The following is a 12,464-nucleotide window of genomic DNA, read 5'->3' as shown; positions in this document are numbered from 1 at the left end:
CATAACCAAAGAGCCTTTCTCATCTTTTCCCTTCTCCTTCATTTTCACTCTATAACTTACAGAGGAGACATGGAGGGGATATCATAGCATACCATCCCTGAACCCATAGCCCAGCCTCTGATGACTGTCAAAAGTCTTGACATCTTCTTTACCAAAACCTGGCTCTGTAGTAAGAAATAGATTGAGAATAAAGTAGGGTTTTACAATTTTTGTCAGAGATTTGTGATCCAATATAGCATGGAGCAGAAACTTAATAAATACTTGTTGACTTGACAAGTGATTTTTTTTAATGTTTTATTCACACTTTTTTTCAAATTAAAGATGTCATTTATTTTGAGTTTTACAATTTTTCCCCTAATCTTACTTCCCTCCCCCCCACCCCCCACAGAAGGCAATTTATCAGTCTTTACATTGTTTCCATGGTATACATTGACCCAAATTAAGTGTATTCATGCTTTCTTAAAAATTACAGCCACTGCCCAAAAATACTCCTTCCTCGAATAGAACTCTTTCTTATTAATAAACACAATTATGCAAAATAGATCATTACATTGACTGTGTATGACAATGGATACGATTCAATCAATGAGCACCCAACTTGTTTCCTGTTCTTTGACACTACAAAAAATGCTTCTATACATGTTTTTTGGATAGATATAACCCTTCTTCCTCTGATTTCCTTGGAATATATGCCTTAGTAGCTGTATCAAAGAGTCCTTCAGTATTTGGCACTTTGATGTCTTCTAGTCTGCTGCTGTATTCTTATGGTCATAAACAGAAAATTTTTTTTCTCTTTCTCTGACCAGTTCAGCAAGATGGCTATTCTAAACCTTCTGTCTGGTTCCACCATCTTGTCTCTTACTTCCAACAGATGACTTTACTTTTTACTTCACAGATCCTAATAGCATCTGATGGGATCATTTTCAAATCCCTTCTGTCCACTCCTTTTAACTTCTTAATATCTCCATCTCTTTTTCTCCCTCTAGTTTCAGAGGATGGCATAATCCTCCTCATCAAAGTTAACTCCCATTATACTTTTGTCCTTGATACCATCAACAGAATTCTATCTCTTCTATGACCTTGCATTTTCTCTCAGAACTTTTCAATATCTCCTTATATATTAATGATTTCTCAGCCCACCTGCAAGTTCAGGCCTAAAAAAGAAACATAAAAAAAACCACCTTCTTTTGAGTCTGTCTTTCTCAACCCCATTCATTGCCAAACTGCTAGAAAAAGTCTATTTTCATTTTCTCAACTTCATCAACAATTTTCTGGTTTTTTAATTAAAATTTTTAAACTAATTTATTTTTAGCATTCATTTAAAAAAAATTTAAGTTCAAAATTCTCTCCATCTGTCCATCCCTTCCTCCACCCCTTGAGAAGGGAAACAATATGATACCCATTAAACAAGTGAAGTCATGCAAAAAATATTTCTATATATGCCTTGTAAAAAAAAGGCATTGAAAAGAAAGCAAAAAAATTATATTTCAGTTTGCACTCGGGATTCATCAATTCTCTCTATGAAATATGAGACCTTTAAAAGAGTCTTGGTTCATTGTACTGATCAGAGAGCTCTCACAATTACTTATCTTTACAATATTGCTGTTACTATATACAATGATGGACTGGTCCTACTCACTTCACTCTGTCTCAATTCATTTAAGTCTTTCCAGGTCTTTCTGGAAGTATTTTGCTTGTTATTTTTTATAGTTATTCATCACAACCATGTACTGCAACTTATTCAATCATTCCCCAGTTGAAGGGCATCCCCTCAATTTCTAATTCTTTGTCCCCCACAAAAAAAGGTCGCTATAAATACATGTAGAACTTTCTCTCTTTTTTTGCTTTCTTTATGGTACAGATCTAATAGTGGTATTGATGAGCCACAGGGTAGGCACAGTTTAATAGCACTCATTGTTCCCCAGAATGGCCAGACCAGTTCACAACTATACCAAGTAATGCATTACTATTCCTATTTTTTTATATTTGGTCTAGCTTTTGTAATTTCCCTTTTCTGTCTTGTTAACCTATCTGACCAAAGTGAGGTGGAAATGTTTTGCATGACTACACATTCATAACCTAAATTTTCTTTGATGTTTTTGCAGCATTTGATTCTATGAACTACATCTTTTTATATTCTCTTTGTTCCATATCAACATCTCTTCCCTTGTGAATATTCTCATTATTATTTTCTTATTCTCCTTCTACCTCTAAATTGTAAATATTCCCAAAGGTTGGGGCGGCTAGGTGGCGCAGTGGATATAGCACTGGCCCTGGAGTCAGGAATACCTTGGTTCAAATCCAGTCTTAGACACTTAATAATTACCTAGCTGTGTGGCCTTGGGCAAGCCACTTAACCCCATTGCCTAGCAAAAACCTAAAAAAAAAATATTCCCAAAGTTTGTCAGTGACCTTTTGTCTTCTTTCTGCCTTTACATTCAGTTGTTCTCTGCTCTCATGACTTTATTTTACTACTTTTATACAAATGATAGCAAAACTGGTATCTTCTCCTAGAACTACAGAAAACTACTGTTTACTTCTTTGAACATTTCCATCTGGATAGTCCACCAGTATCTTCTACACTGAATATCTAAAACTGAGCTTACCATTATCCTACCATACCAGTTTCTTTCATCCAAGTTTATAATCTTAAAGTCATCTTTTATTCTCTTTTCCCATAATTCTGTTGTTGTTGTTCTTGAGTTGTTTTCAAGTTATTTCTGACTTTTCATAGCACCATTTGAGGTTTTCATGGTAAATATACTAGAGTAGTTTGGGTTTGCCAAACTCCAGCTCATTTTACAGGTGAAAACTGAGGCAAATACTATTAAGTGACTTGCCCAGAGTCACACAGCTGGTAAGTGTCTGAGGCCAAATTTGAACTCAGGAATATGAGTCTTCCTGACTTCAAGTCTGGCGCTCTATCTGCTCAGCCACCTAACTGCCCACTATAAGAGATCTCACATCTATTTGATTTTTTCCATTGTACATCTTATAGATCAGGCATCTCTTCTGGGTTTCTCATCTAATTCTAATAGCCTCCCAACTGACTTGCCTTGTCAATAATTCAGGAGTTCCCAAGCTAAGAGTACCTGAGTACCCTGAGAGATATAAAAGAAGCATTTCAAGGAGGTAGCACAGAGAACATTTGATAAATTATATTTAGAAATAAATATAGAAATTAACACAGCTTATAACTTAGGTGCACATACATCGTAATTCTAATATTTCCTTTCATATTGAATAGGGGGTTTGGGAAAGGGATATAGGTCTAGTTACACTAGTGTGTAATCCTCATCTAATTCATCTGCCGTGTCCTTGTCTAAATGTTACCTGCCAAATAAAGTATCATCTCTTAATCCTGAAATTCAAGGTCATCAGCCTTATGTCATACAATTGATGTACTCAGCACTCTGGCCTGATTGCATACCTCCTTGACCCTGTCTTTGATCTAGCTTGCTTTTATAGTTCTGTCCCTCTTCCCTCTGCACCTTACCCTTTCCCCAGATTATACTGACATCCTCCCTGCCTTCCTTAAAGATCCAACTCAAGTCCCACCTCTTTCATGATGCCCTCTGACTTTCTCTTCCCAAACTGAAAGTGAGGCTGTAATACATTGTAAATAGAGTTCTAGACTTTGAGCCAGAAAAACTTGAATTTGAATATGACCTTAATTACCAAAATGGGGGGGGGGAGTCGGGGAGGAGGAGATGGGGGAACACCCTTGTGAACCTTATAGCTTTCTGTGCTCAGCCTCAGTTTCCTCATCTGTAAAATAAAGGTAACACTAATAGCAGGCTTCTACATACATGATTGCTATGAGAATCAAATGATATATTACATTCCCAGTACCTTTTCAACCATAAAATTCTGTATAAAAGTTAGCTATTGTTAATCCTTATGTTTCTCATAGCACCATGCCTAGACTTTTCCTTTGTCCTCACTATTGCTGTACACCTGTCTTTCCCCTGAATAGATTATAAATTTCTCAGTGAAAGCAAGTTCTGTTTATTTTTGTATCCCTAACATAATGATTCTCACACAATAGAAATATATAATAAAGGCTTGTTGAATTGCATACTTTAAACTTTTTACCTCTTAGGAAAAATTGAGACTAGAAAGTTCAGTAGCTGTTTACTGAATCACATTTCCACTTAAAACTTATATTTTGACCTTCTTTGAAAAGAAGGTGGTTCAGTGAGTTAAGAATAACACCTCCTTTGTCTTTCCCTTCCTCAGTTTCCTCCACACTTCTTTAAATGTGTGTAACTTTAGACCTTTAATGGTAAGCACATAATAAATACTTGTCAAATTGAATTAAGTGAGGAATAGAGGAGAGGTAAAAAGACAGAAAGTTTAGTAGTAAGAAAGTGGAATTTTGAAATTTGGGATCTGAATAAGAGTTTAAATAAAGTGCTTAATAAATGTTCATTGATTGATACAACCCAATGGCATTGTCTACTTGTGAATGCTCATTTTTTATCCTATCCTTACATTCTACATCTATGAAGAAAATAGGAGATTTTGGGAGAAAAAGATAGAACTGCTTTACTTATACCTCACTGGTGCTTTGTGAATAAGAAGACTAAAAGACATGGAGGATGTGTATGGTGAAAAAAAAAAGAAAAAGGATGTTTGGTCAGTCTTTAAGATTTGCATTTAAGTACTTCCAGGATTCTAAGGGATTAAAATCTAGTCCTTCTGCACCTTTCCTAGGTCCTCTGAGAATAATTTATGGGAAAACATGGACAAAAAGTCTTTGGAGAGGAGTAGACTCTGGGGGAGGGAGGGGTAAGATCTGCATCAGAATTGGGGAAGCCCAAACTATTAAAAATCTAGAGTTTTTGAAAGCTAAAGCAAATTGTTAAGGAGATAAATTAGTCTCTAGCTTGACCTCCTTGTTGAGGTATGAGATAATCCACCTAGAAGTATTAACAAAGTGCCTGCTAGATTTTGGGCAGTGAAAAGAAATAAAATACAAGACACAGCAAAATGCAGAGAATATAGAGCTAAGGTGAAGTCAGGAGGGTCTGGCTTGAAATAATACTTAAGACTTGCTACCTATGAAACCCGGGAAAAATAAATTTAGCCATTCTGAGTCCCAATTTCTTCATCTATAAAATAAAGAAATGAACTTGACCTCTGAGGTCCTTTTCACCTTTACATTTTTGATGAAATATTATGGAAATGAATATTCAATTTGAACTTTTTCTTAAACCAGATTTTCTTTGTGATGATTGTGACCCATGAAATTATTTTGAACATAGGAAGAACGTGCCTCACTCTCTAAGGAGCTCACTTCCCTACGCCAGCAGAAGGAGCAGCTAAAGACAGAATTAGAAAAATACAAAGAATGTGATCCTGAAGTTGTAGAAGAAATAAGTAAGTTTGCTTGCTTGCTTAAGTGTGCTTAATGTCTACAGAGAATAGAGCCTTGTACCCAGAAGTCTTTATTGTTACTCTGTTCACTTATGCAGCTTCTTTCTCTTATTCTGATATTTTAAATGGTAAATCATGGTGATACCCTGTTGTAATCGCTTATATAATGCTTATTGATGTCTTAGCAAAGACAAACTCAGGAACTATATAAACACAACTATAAAACACTTTTCACAAAATAAAGACAGATCAAAATAAAAATATTAGTTGCTCATGGGTAGGCTATGCCAGTATAATAAAAATGTCAGTTCTATCTATAGTAAACTATTTATTCAGTATCATGTCATTCAAACTTTCAAAAGTTATTTTAGAGGGCTGGAAAAATGATAATAAAATTCATCTAAAAGGAGAGAAGCTCAAGAATATGTAGGGAATCAATGGAAAATTGTGAAAGAAGGTGGTCTAGATCTCAATCTGTTATAAAGCGGTAATTATCAAAACAATGTGGTACTGGATAAGAAATAGAGTGGTGTAGGGGCAGCTAGGTGGCGTAGTAGATAAAGCACTGGCCTTGGAGTCAGGAGTACCTGGGTTCAAATCCGGTCTCAGACACTTAATAATTACCTAGCTGTGTGGCCTTGGGCAAGCCACTTAACCCCATTTGCCTTACAAAAAAAAAACTAAAAAAAAAGAAATAGAGTGGTGGATCAATGGGAATAGATTAGGTACAAATTACATTATAGTAACAATCTAGTAAAACCCAAAAGACCCAAGCTTTTGGAACAAAAACTCATTATTTGACAAAAACTGTTGGAAAAACTGGGAAACAGCATGGCAGAAACTAAGTATAGACCATTCTCACATTGTATACCAAGATGAGATAAAGCCAAAAAAGGTACATAATTTACACATAAAGGGTGATACCAAAAGCAAATTAAGAGAGCATGAAATAGTTTATCTGTTGAATTTATGGATAAGAAAGAATTTAGGATCAAAGAAGATATAGAGAGCAATACAAAAATGTAAAATAGGGCGGAGCCAAGATGGCAACAAGAAAGGATCCAGTCTTAGGCGCTCTCTGATAAAACTTTGAAACTAAGGACTCTAACTAAACTTTCAAGAGACAGAACCCACAAAGGGGCCCAGAGAAGCAGTTTTCTTACTCAAGGTAACCTAGAAAAGAGCAGAAAGGCTCTGCTCCCCGGGTCAGAGGGGTGGCCTGCCAGAGCGAGAGAACGTCAGCCTCTTGGAGGCAGCCCCAGGGCGCTGAAAGCCCCAGCTCACAGCAGCGGGGGTGTCTCCTGAGCTACACCCTAGGGAGCACCGGGCACAAAGTGGGGGAACAGTGGGGGACCTCTGCCAGAGTGAGCACATGGAACTCAGCCCTCAGGGCACAGAGTAGCAGCTTGGTCTTTCTGCAGCCCAGATCCCTAAACAGAAGCAGGCGGAGCCAGTAAGCAGGAGCCCCCAGGGCATGAGCCCATTGAGCTGAGGGAGGGGAGTGAAGAGAGAGAGACTGCAGAGCTCTGTCCTCTGCCCCTGGAACAGGACTCTGGGGCTCTGACCACATTCAGATCCTGATTGCAGTCTAGGCCCCCCCCCCCCATAGAACAGCAGGGGCCCCCTACCTCAGCCCTGTGGCAGAGGGGGGGGCGCTTATGGTCATTCACAGACCAGGAGGGAGGACAGAGCCTCACACACTGAGACCCTTGTGGGAGTATCCCAAAAGCTCAAGGAAGCACCCCCAAAACAGCTTAAGGCTGGGAAAATGAGGAAGCAGAGAAAAAAGAGGAACACCATTGAGAAATACATTATCTACAATCCCCAGAAGGATCAATATACTCAGTCTGAAGATGAGGAAACACAAGCTCCTGCATCTAAAGACTCCAAGAAAAACAGAAATTGGGCTCAGGCTATGACAGAGCTCAAAAAAGACTTTGAAAATCAAATGAGGGAGATAGAAGACAAACTGGGAAAATGCAGGAGAGATGCAGGAAAAACATGAAAATGAAGTCAGCAGCTTAGTCAAGGAAATCCAAAAAAATGCTGAAGAAAATAGCATGCTAAAAACCAGCTTAGGTCAAATGGTTAAAACAGTTCAAAAAGTTATTGAGGAGAAGAATGCCTTAAAAAGCAAAATTGGCCAGATGGAAAAAGAGATAAGAAAACTCTGAGGAAAACGAATCCTTCAGACAAAGAATAGAATTCAGGGAGATTGATGAATTTACCAGAAATCAGGAATCAATACTTCAAAACCAAAACAATGAAAAATTAGAAGAAAATGTGAAATATCTCATTGAAAAAAAAACAACTGATATGGAAAACAGACTTAGGAAAGATAATTTAAAAATTATTGGAATACCTAAAAGTCATGATCAGGAAAAGAGCCTTGACATCATTTTCAAAGAATTACTACAGGAAAATTGCCCTGATATTCTAGAAGCAGAGGGCAAAATAGAAATGGAGAGAATCCACTGATCCCCCTCGAGAAAGAGATCCCAAAAAACCAACCCCTAGGAATATTATAACCAAATTCCAGAACTCCCAGGTCAAAGAGAAAATATTACAAGCAGCCAGAAGGACACAGTTCAAATATCGTGGAGCTGCAGTCAGGATCACACAGGACTTAGCAGCAACTACATTGGAAGCTTGTAGGGCTTGGAATATAATATACCAGAAGCCAAAAGAGCTTAGAATGCAGCCAAGAATGAACTACCCAGCAAGGCTGAATGTCCTCTTCCAGGGAAAAAGATGGACTTTCAATGAACCAGGGGAATTTCAAATGTTCTTATTGGAATGGCCAGAGCTGAACAGAAGGTTTGATCTTCAGATACAGGACTCAGGTGAAGCATGGAGATTGGAGGAGAGGGGGGAAATATGAGGGACTTAATGAGGATGAACTGCATGTATTCCTGCATAGAAAAATGATACTGATAATACTCATATGAACCTTCTCAGTTAATAGACTAGATAGAGGGAGCTTTTATAGTTGAAGCACAGGAGAAAGCTGAATTCGAAGATAAAATATGGTATAAAAATGGAGTCAATAGAACAAACAGGGAAATGTAATGGGAGAAAGAAAAAGGAGAGGGGGAATAGGCCAAGATATTTCATATAATAGGTTTTTTTTTTATTACAATGAGCTATTGCAATGATATGGAAGGGGAGAGGCAAGGGGGAATGAGGGAACCTTTGCTCTCATCAGAGGCGGCTAGGAGAGAAAACAGCAAATATACTCAATGGGGTATAGACATCTGGAGTAAGAAAGAGGGGGGGGATGGGGTAAGAGGGGATATGAGTGGTGGAGGAGAGGATGGACCATGGTGGGAGAGTGGTCAGATATAACACATTTTCTTTTTTACTTCTTGCAAGAGGCTGGGATTGGAAGGCCTGTCTGGGACCATAGGGCCAGGTGGATGCTGGGCCTAAGGGGTGGTATGGGGGCTCAGGGCCTCTTGGCCCCAGGGCCAGGGATCTGTCTGCTGCGCCACTCAGCGACCCTACAGCAGAGTCAGAGTGAAAGGAGAGAGAAAATATAGTACATGGTAGTGGAGAAATAAGAAAGGAGGGAGTTGCGATTAGCAATGGCAACGTTGGAAAAATATGGAAGTAACTTTTGCAATGGACTTACCATAAAGAATTATTGGTGTTGGAACAAAGACTGAAGCACATTTTTTATTATTATTATTTGGGGGAGGGTACAGGGCAAATGGGGCTGGGTGGCCTGCCTGGGGCCACATAGCAGGGTGATCTTTGGGTGTCTGAGGCCAGATTTGGACACGGGTGCTCCTGGCTCAAGGGCCAATGCTCTGTCCGCCACCCGGGTAGCTTGCAAAAATGTAAAATAGATAGTTTTGATTACATAAAATTAAAAAGTTTTTGCACAAACAAAACCAATGCAATGAAAATTATAAAGAAAGCAGCAAACTGGAGAGAAAATTTGCAACAGGTATCTGATAAAAATCTTATATCTCAAACATATACATGTATATGCACACATATACATATAAAGGAGAGAGAGAACTGAGTCAAATTTATAAAAATATAACTCATTTTCCAATTGATAAATGGGTCAAAAGATATGAACTGGCAGTTTTCAAAGAAATCACAGCTATCTGTAGTCATATGAAAAAATACTTTAAATCACTATTAATCAGAGAAATGCAAATTAAAACAATTCTTAGGTACCATCTCATACCTATCAGACTTCTTGATAATAACAAAAAAGGAAAATGATGATTGTTGGAGGGGGAAAAAAATGCATTGTTGGTGGAGTAAGTGATCTGACTCAACCATTCTAGAGAGCAATTTGAAACTATATCCAAAGGCAATCAACTGTGCTTCCCTTTTGATCTAGTAATATCACTCTTAGGTCTGTATCCCAAAGAAACAATAAAATAAAGGTGGGGAAAGGAACTACATTGCAAAAATATTTATAATAGCAATTTTTTTTGGTAATGAATTGGACATCAAAGTGATACCCATCAATTGGAGAATGATTAAACAAACTTGTATATGATTGAACTGAAATATTATCATGCTATAAGAAATGACAAGCAGGATGATTCCAGAAAAATGTGGAAACATTTACATGAACTGATGCATAGTGAAGTGAACAAAACCAAGAGAACATTGTACACAGTAACAGCAATATTGTTTGATGAAGAACTGTGAATGAATTAGCTATTTCAGCAATTAAATGATCCAAAATAATCCCAAAGGATTAATGATAAAGCATGCTATATACTTCCAGAGCAAAGAATTGATATTGATTTAATACAGACTGAAGCATCCTTTCTTCCCCCCACTCATTTTTTTTCTTTTATTCAAATCGTCTTAAACAAAGTGACTAATATGGAAATGTTTTACATAATTGAACATATATGATCTATTTCTATTGCTTGCCATCTCAGAGTGGCCAAGAGGAGGGTCAAGAGGAAGATCTAGAATTTGAAACTCAAAATTTTAAATAAAAATGTTTTTTAAAATGGAAAAAATAACTGCTCATTAAATTCAAGTAATGAATATAATGCCTCACTACAAACCTAGGGAGGAAAAAAGGAAGATATTTAATGACTTTTCAAATTTAAGGGAGAGGAAGAGATTGTTTATAAAAACCTAACCATTTAATTATAAAAGAAATTACCAATTAAAAGAATTTATTTCAATATGCTCTTTTGGTTGTGCCACCCCTACTTCTGAACTTTCTCTGAAAGTGTACCAGTGACTTAGAATGGCTCACTTAACCATTCAACATATCATACCTCTTCCCTCCATTATTCAAACAATTTTTGACATCTTGTGTCTTTGATGAATCCTACCTAGTCTATTTAAAGGAAACAAACTTTTTGCAAGTCTCACTTTGTCTGTAAATAAGACTCTAGTAGGTGTGTCTTCTTTTATTACCCTTGTAAAATGTTAAAAATGAGTGTAATGTAGAGACTTGATCAAGTCTCTTAATGTATTAGAAGGTTTTGTTCAATGTTTTTATATTATTTTTATATGGGTTGTAAACTCTATTAGGCATGTCACTCTGTGTAAGGTACTCAGTAATTAAAACTAGAATTCATTAATTCTGAAGGTAGTGGGATTGGATTTTGTCAGGAATGTCATGTGGGGGGATGGGGTTCCTAGTCATGTTACAGGTTGAGCAAGATGACTTCTTTGAACCCTTCCAACTCTGATATTCTGTGATGTTGCTCCAACAGTTTATTACTTCTCTCTCCATACCCATCTCTGCCTTTGGCCTCTTTTCTTCTTGTGAATGAGAAAATGAAGCCTAGTTTTTTTCAATATTATTCCAGTTTTATTGTTCACAACTTTTTTTTTTTTTACAGTGGACTTAATAATAGGAAAATACATTTTAAATAAATTTCTTAATTTATGGTACATTGGAGTTGTTACAATGAATGTTGAAACCTTTAATAATAATTGTTTGCAGAAATTGTAAGCATTTTGAAACCTAAGGGGCAGAGAACATAAGATATAGGCTTAGATTTGACAAAGTAGTCATATGAGAAACTAAATTATCAGTGAGTTTCTTAAATTTAGCAAGACAATCGAAAGTTAGTAAAGAATGTACCAAAAGAAAGTCAGTAAGAAGCAGAAAACTGTGAGGAAACTGGCATGCCTACAAAGTCTTTGCATTTACCTATCCTAATACCAGTTAATTATGGTTATACCCAAAAAGCAAAGAACTCATAGTTATGGTGTACAACACAACTATATTTTTGTATTCTATTGTTCTGCCCTTGAGAAAATATTATGTAAAGATGGACATTTAATAGTATTGGAGGAAATTAAATCTTTCTGATAATGAAGATACAATATTAAATTTGACCAGGAAACCAAGATTGAAAATTTAATTTTTTGTGTGTTTATAGCACCTCATTGTTAGGTAATGTGTCTAAGTTAGAAAAACATTTTAACAACTGTTTTCAGGATTATTGTAACTGTAGATGGTAGGAAGAAAGCTTTGAGAAAATTTAGAAATGTATTATTTAAAGTATAGATCTTTATACTACTCTACCCAACAATTTCTTTGGAATATATCTAGGCTGACACTTAATAGCATATTAAATAGGTATAATTACATGACATATTAAATATAGTTAAGTTAGATTAAGTCTAAAGGGTTTTATTTTTTTTTAATTTATTGACAACTTTATATGCCTAACAGATACTCCTCAGTCAACATTCAAACAAACCCTGTTGTGAACTTCATCCCCTCTAAAGAGTTAAGCAAATAACACCTAATTGGATTGCTATTAATAGTTCTTGACACATTCCTCTTGGAAGTTTACTTATCATTAACAGAAAGGAGTATGTATGCTCTAATTTTGATAACTCACATGCTATCAATCTCATCACTGTTTTTTGTTGTTACAGAGTCCTGTCTGAAGTCCTGTCTGACATTTCATGATTCCATTTGAGTTGGGGTTTTTTTTTTGACAAAGATACTCAAATAGTTTGTCATTTCCTTCTTCAGTTCATTTTATAGATGAGAAACTGAGGCAAACAGGGTCAAATGACTTGCGCAGGATCGTACAGCTAGTAAATGAATTTTCTTGATTCATAGCCCAGTG

At 36.6% G+C, this 12,464-nt stretch overlaps 1 protein-coding gene across 1 annotated transcript in view; it reads left to right on the top strand.

Annotated features, from left to right (window-relative positions):
* Positions 1–12,464, top strand: part of MND1 (meiotic nuclear divisions 1) — a 105,198-nt gene that overhangs the window by 67,056 nt on the left and 25,678 nt on the right. The window contains exon 6 of the mRNA XM_074229107.1: positions 5,268–5,382. Coding sequence (XP_074085208.1) covers positions 5,268–5,382 — 115 coding nt within the window. The remainder of the gene's footprint in view (positions 1–5,267; positions 5,383–12,464) is intronic.

The sequence above is a fragment of the Macrotis lagotis genome, chromosome 3 (genome assembly GCF_037893015.1).
Source record: "Macrotis lagotis isolate mMagLag1 chromosome 3, bilby.v1.9.chrom.fasta, whole genome shotgun sequence".
In the NCBI taxonomy this organism is placed as follows: Eukaryota; Metazoa; Chordata; class Mammalia; order Peramelemorphia; family Peramelidae; genus Macrotis; species Macrotis lagotis.
Note: the sequence above shows the minus strand (reverse complement) of the source record. Positions and strands in the feature narration are given on the sequence as shown.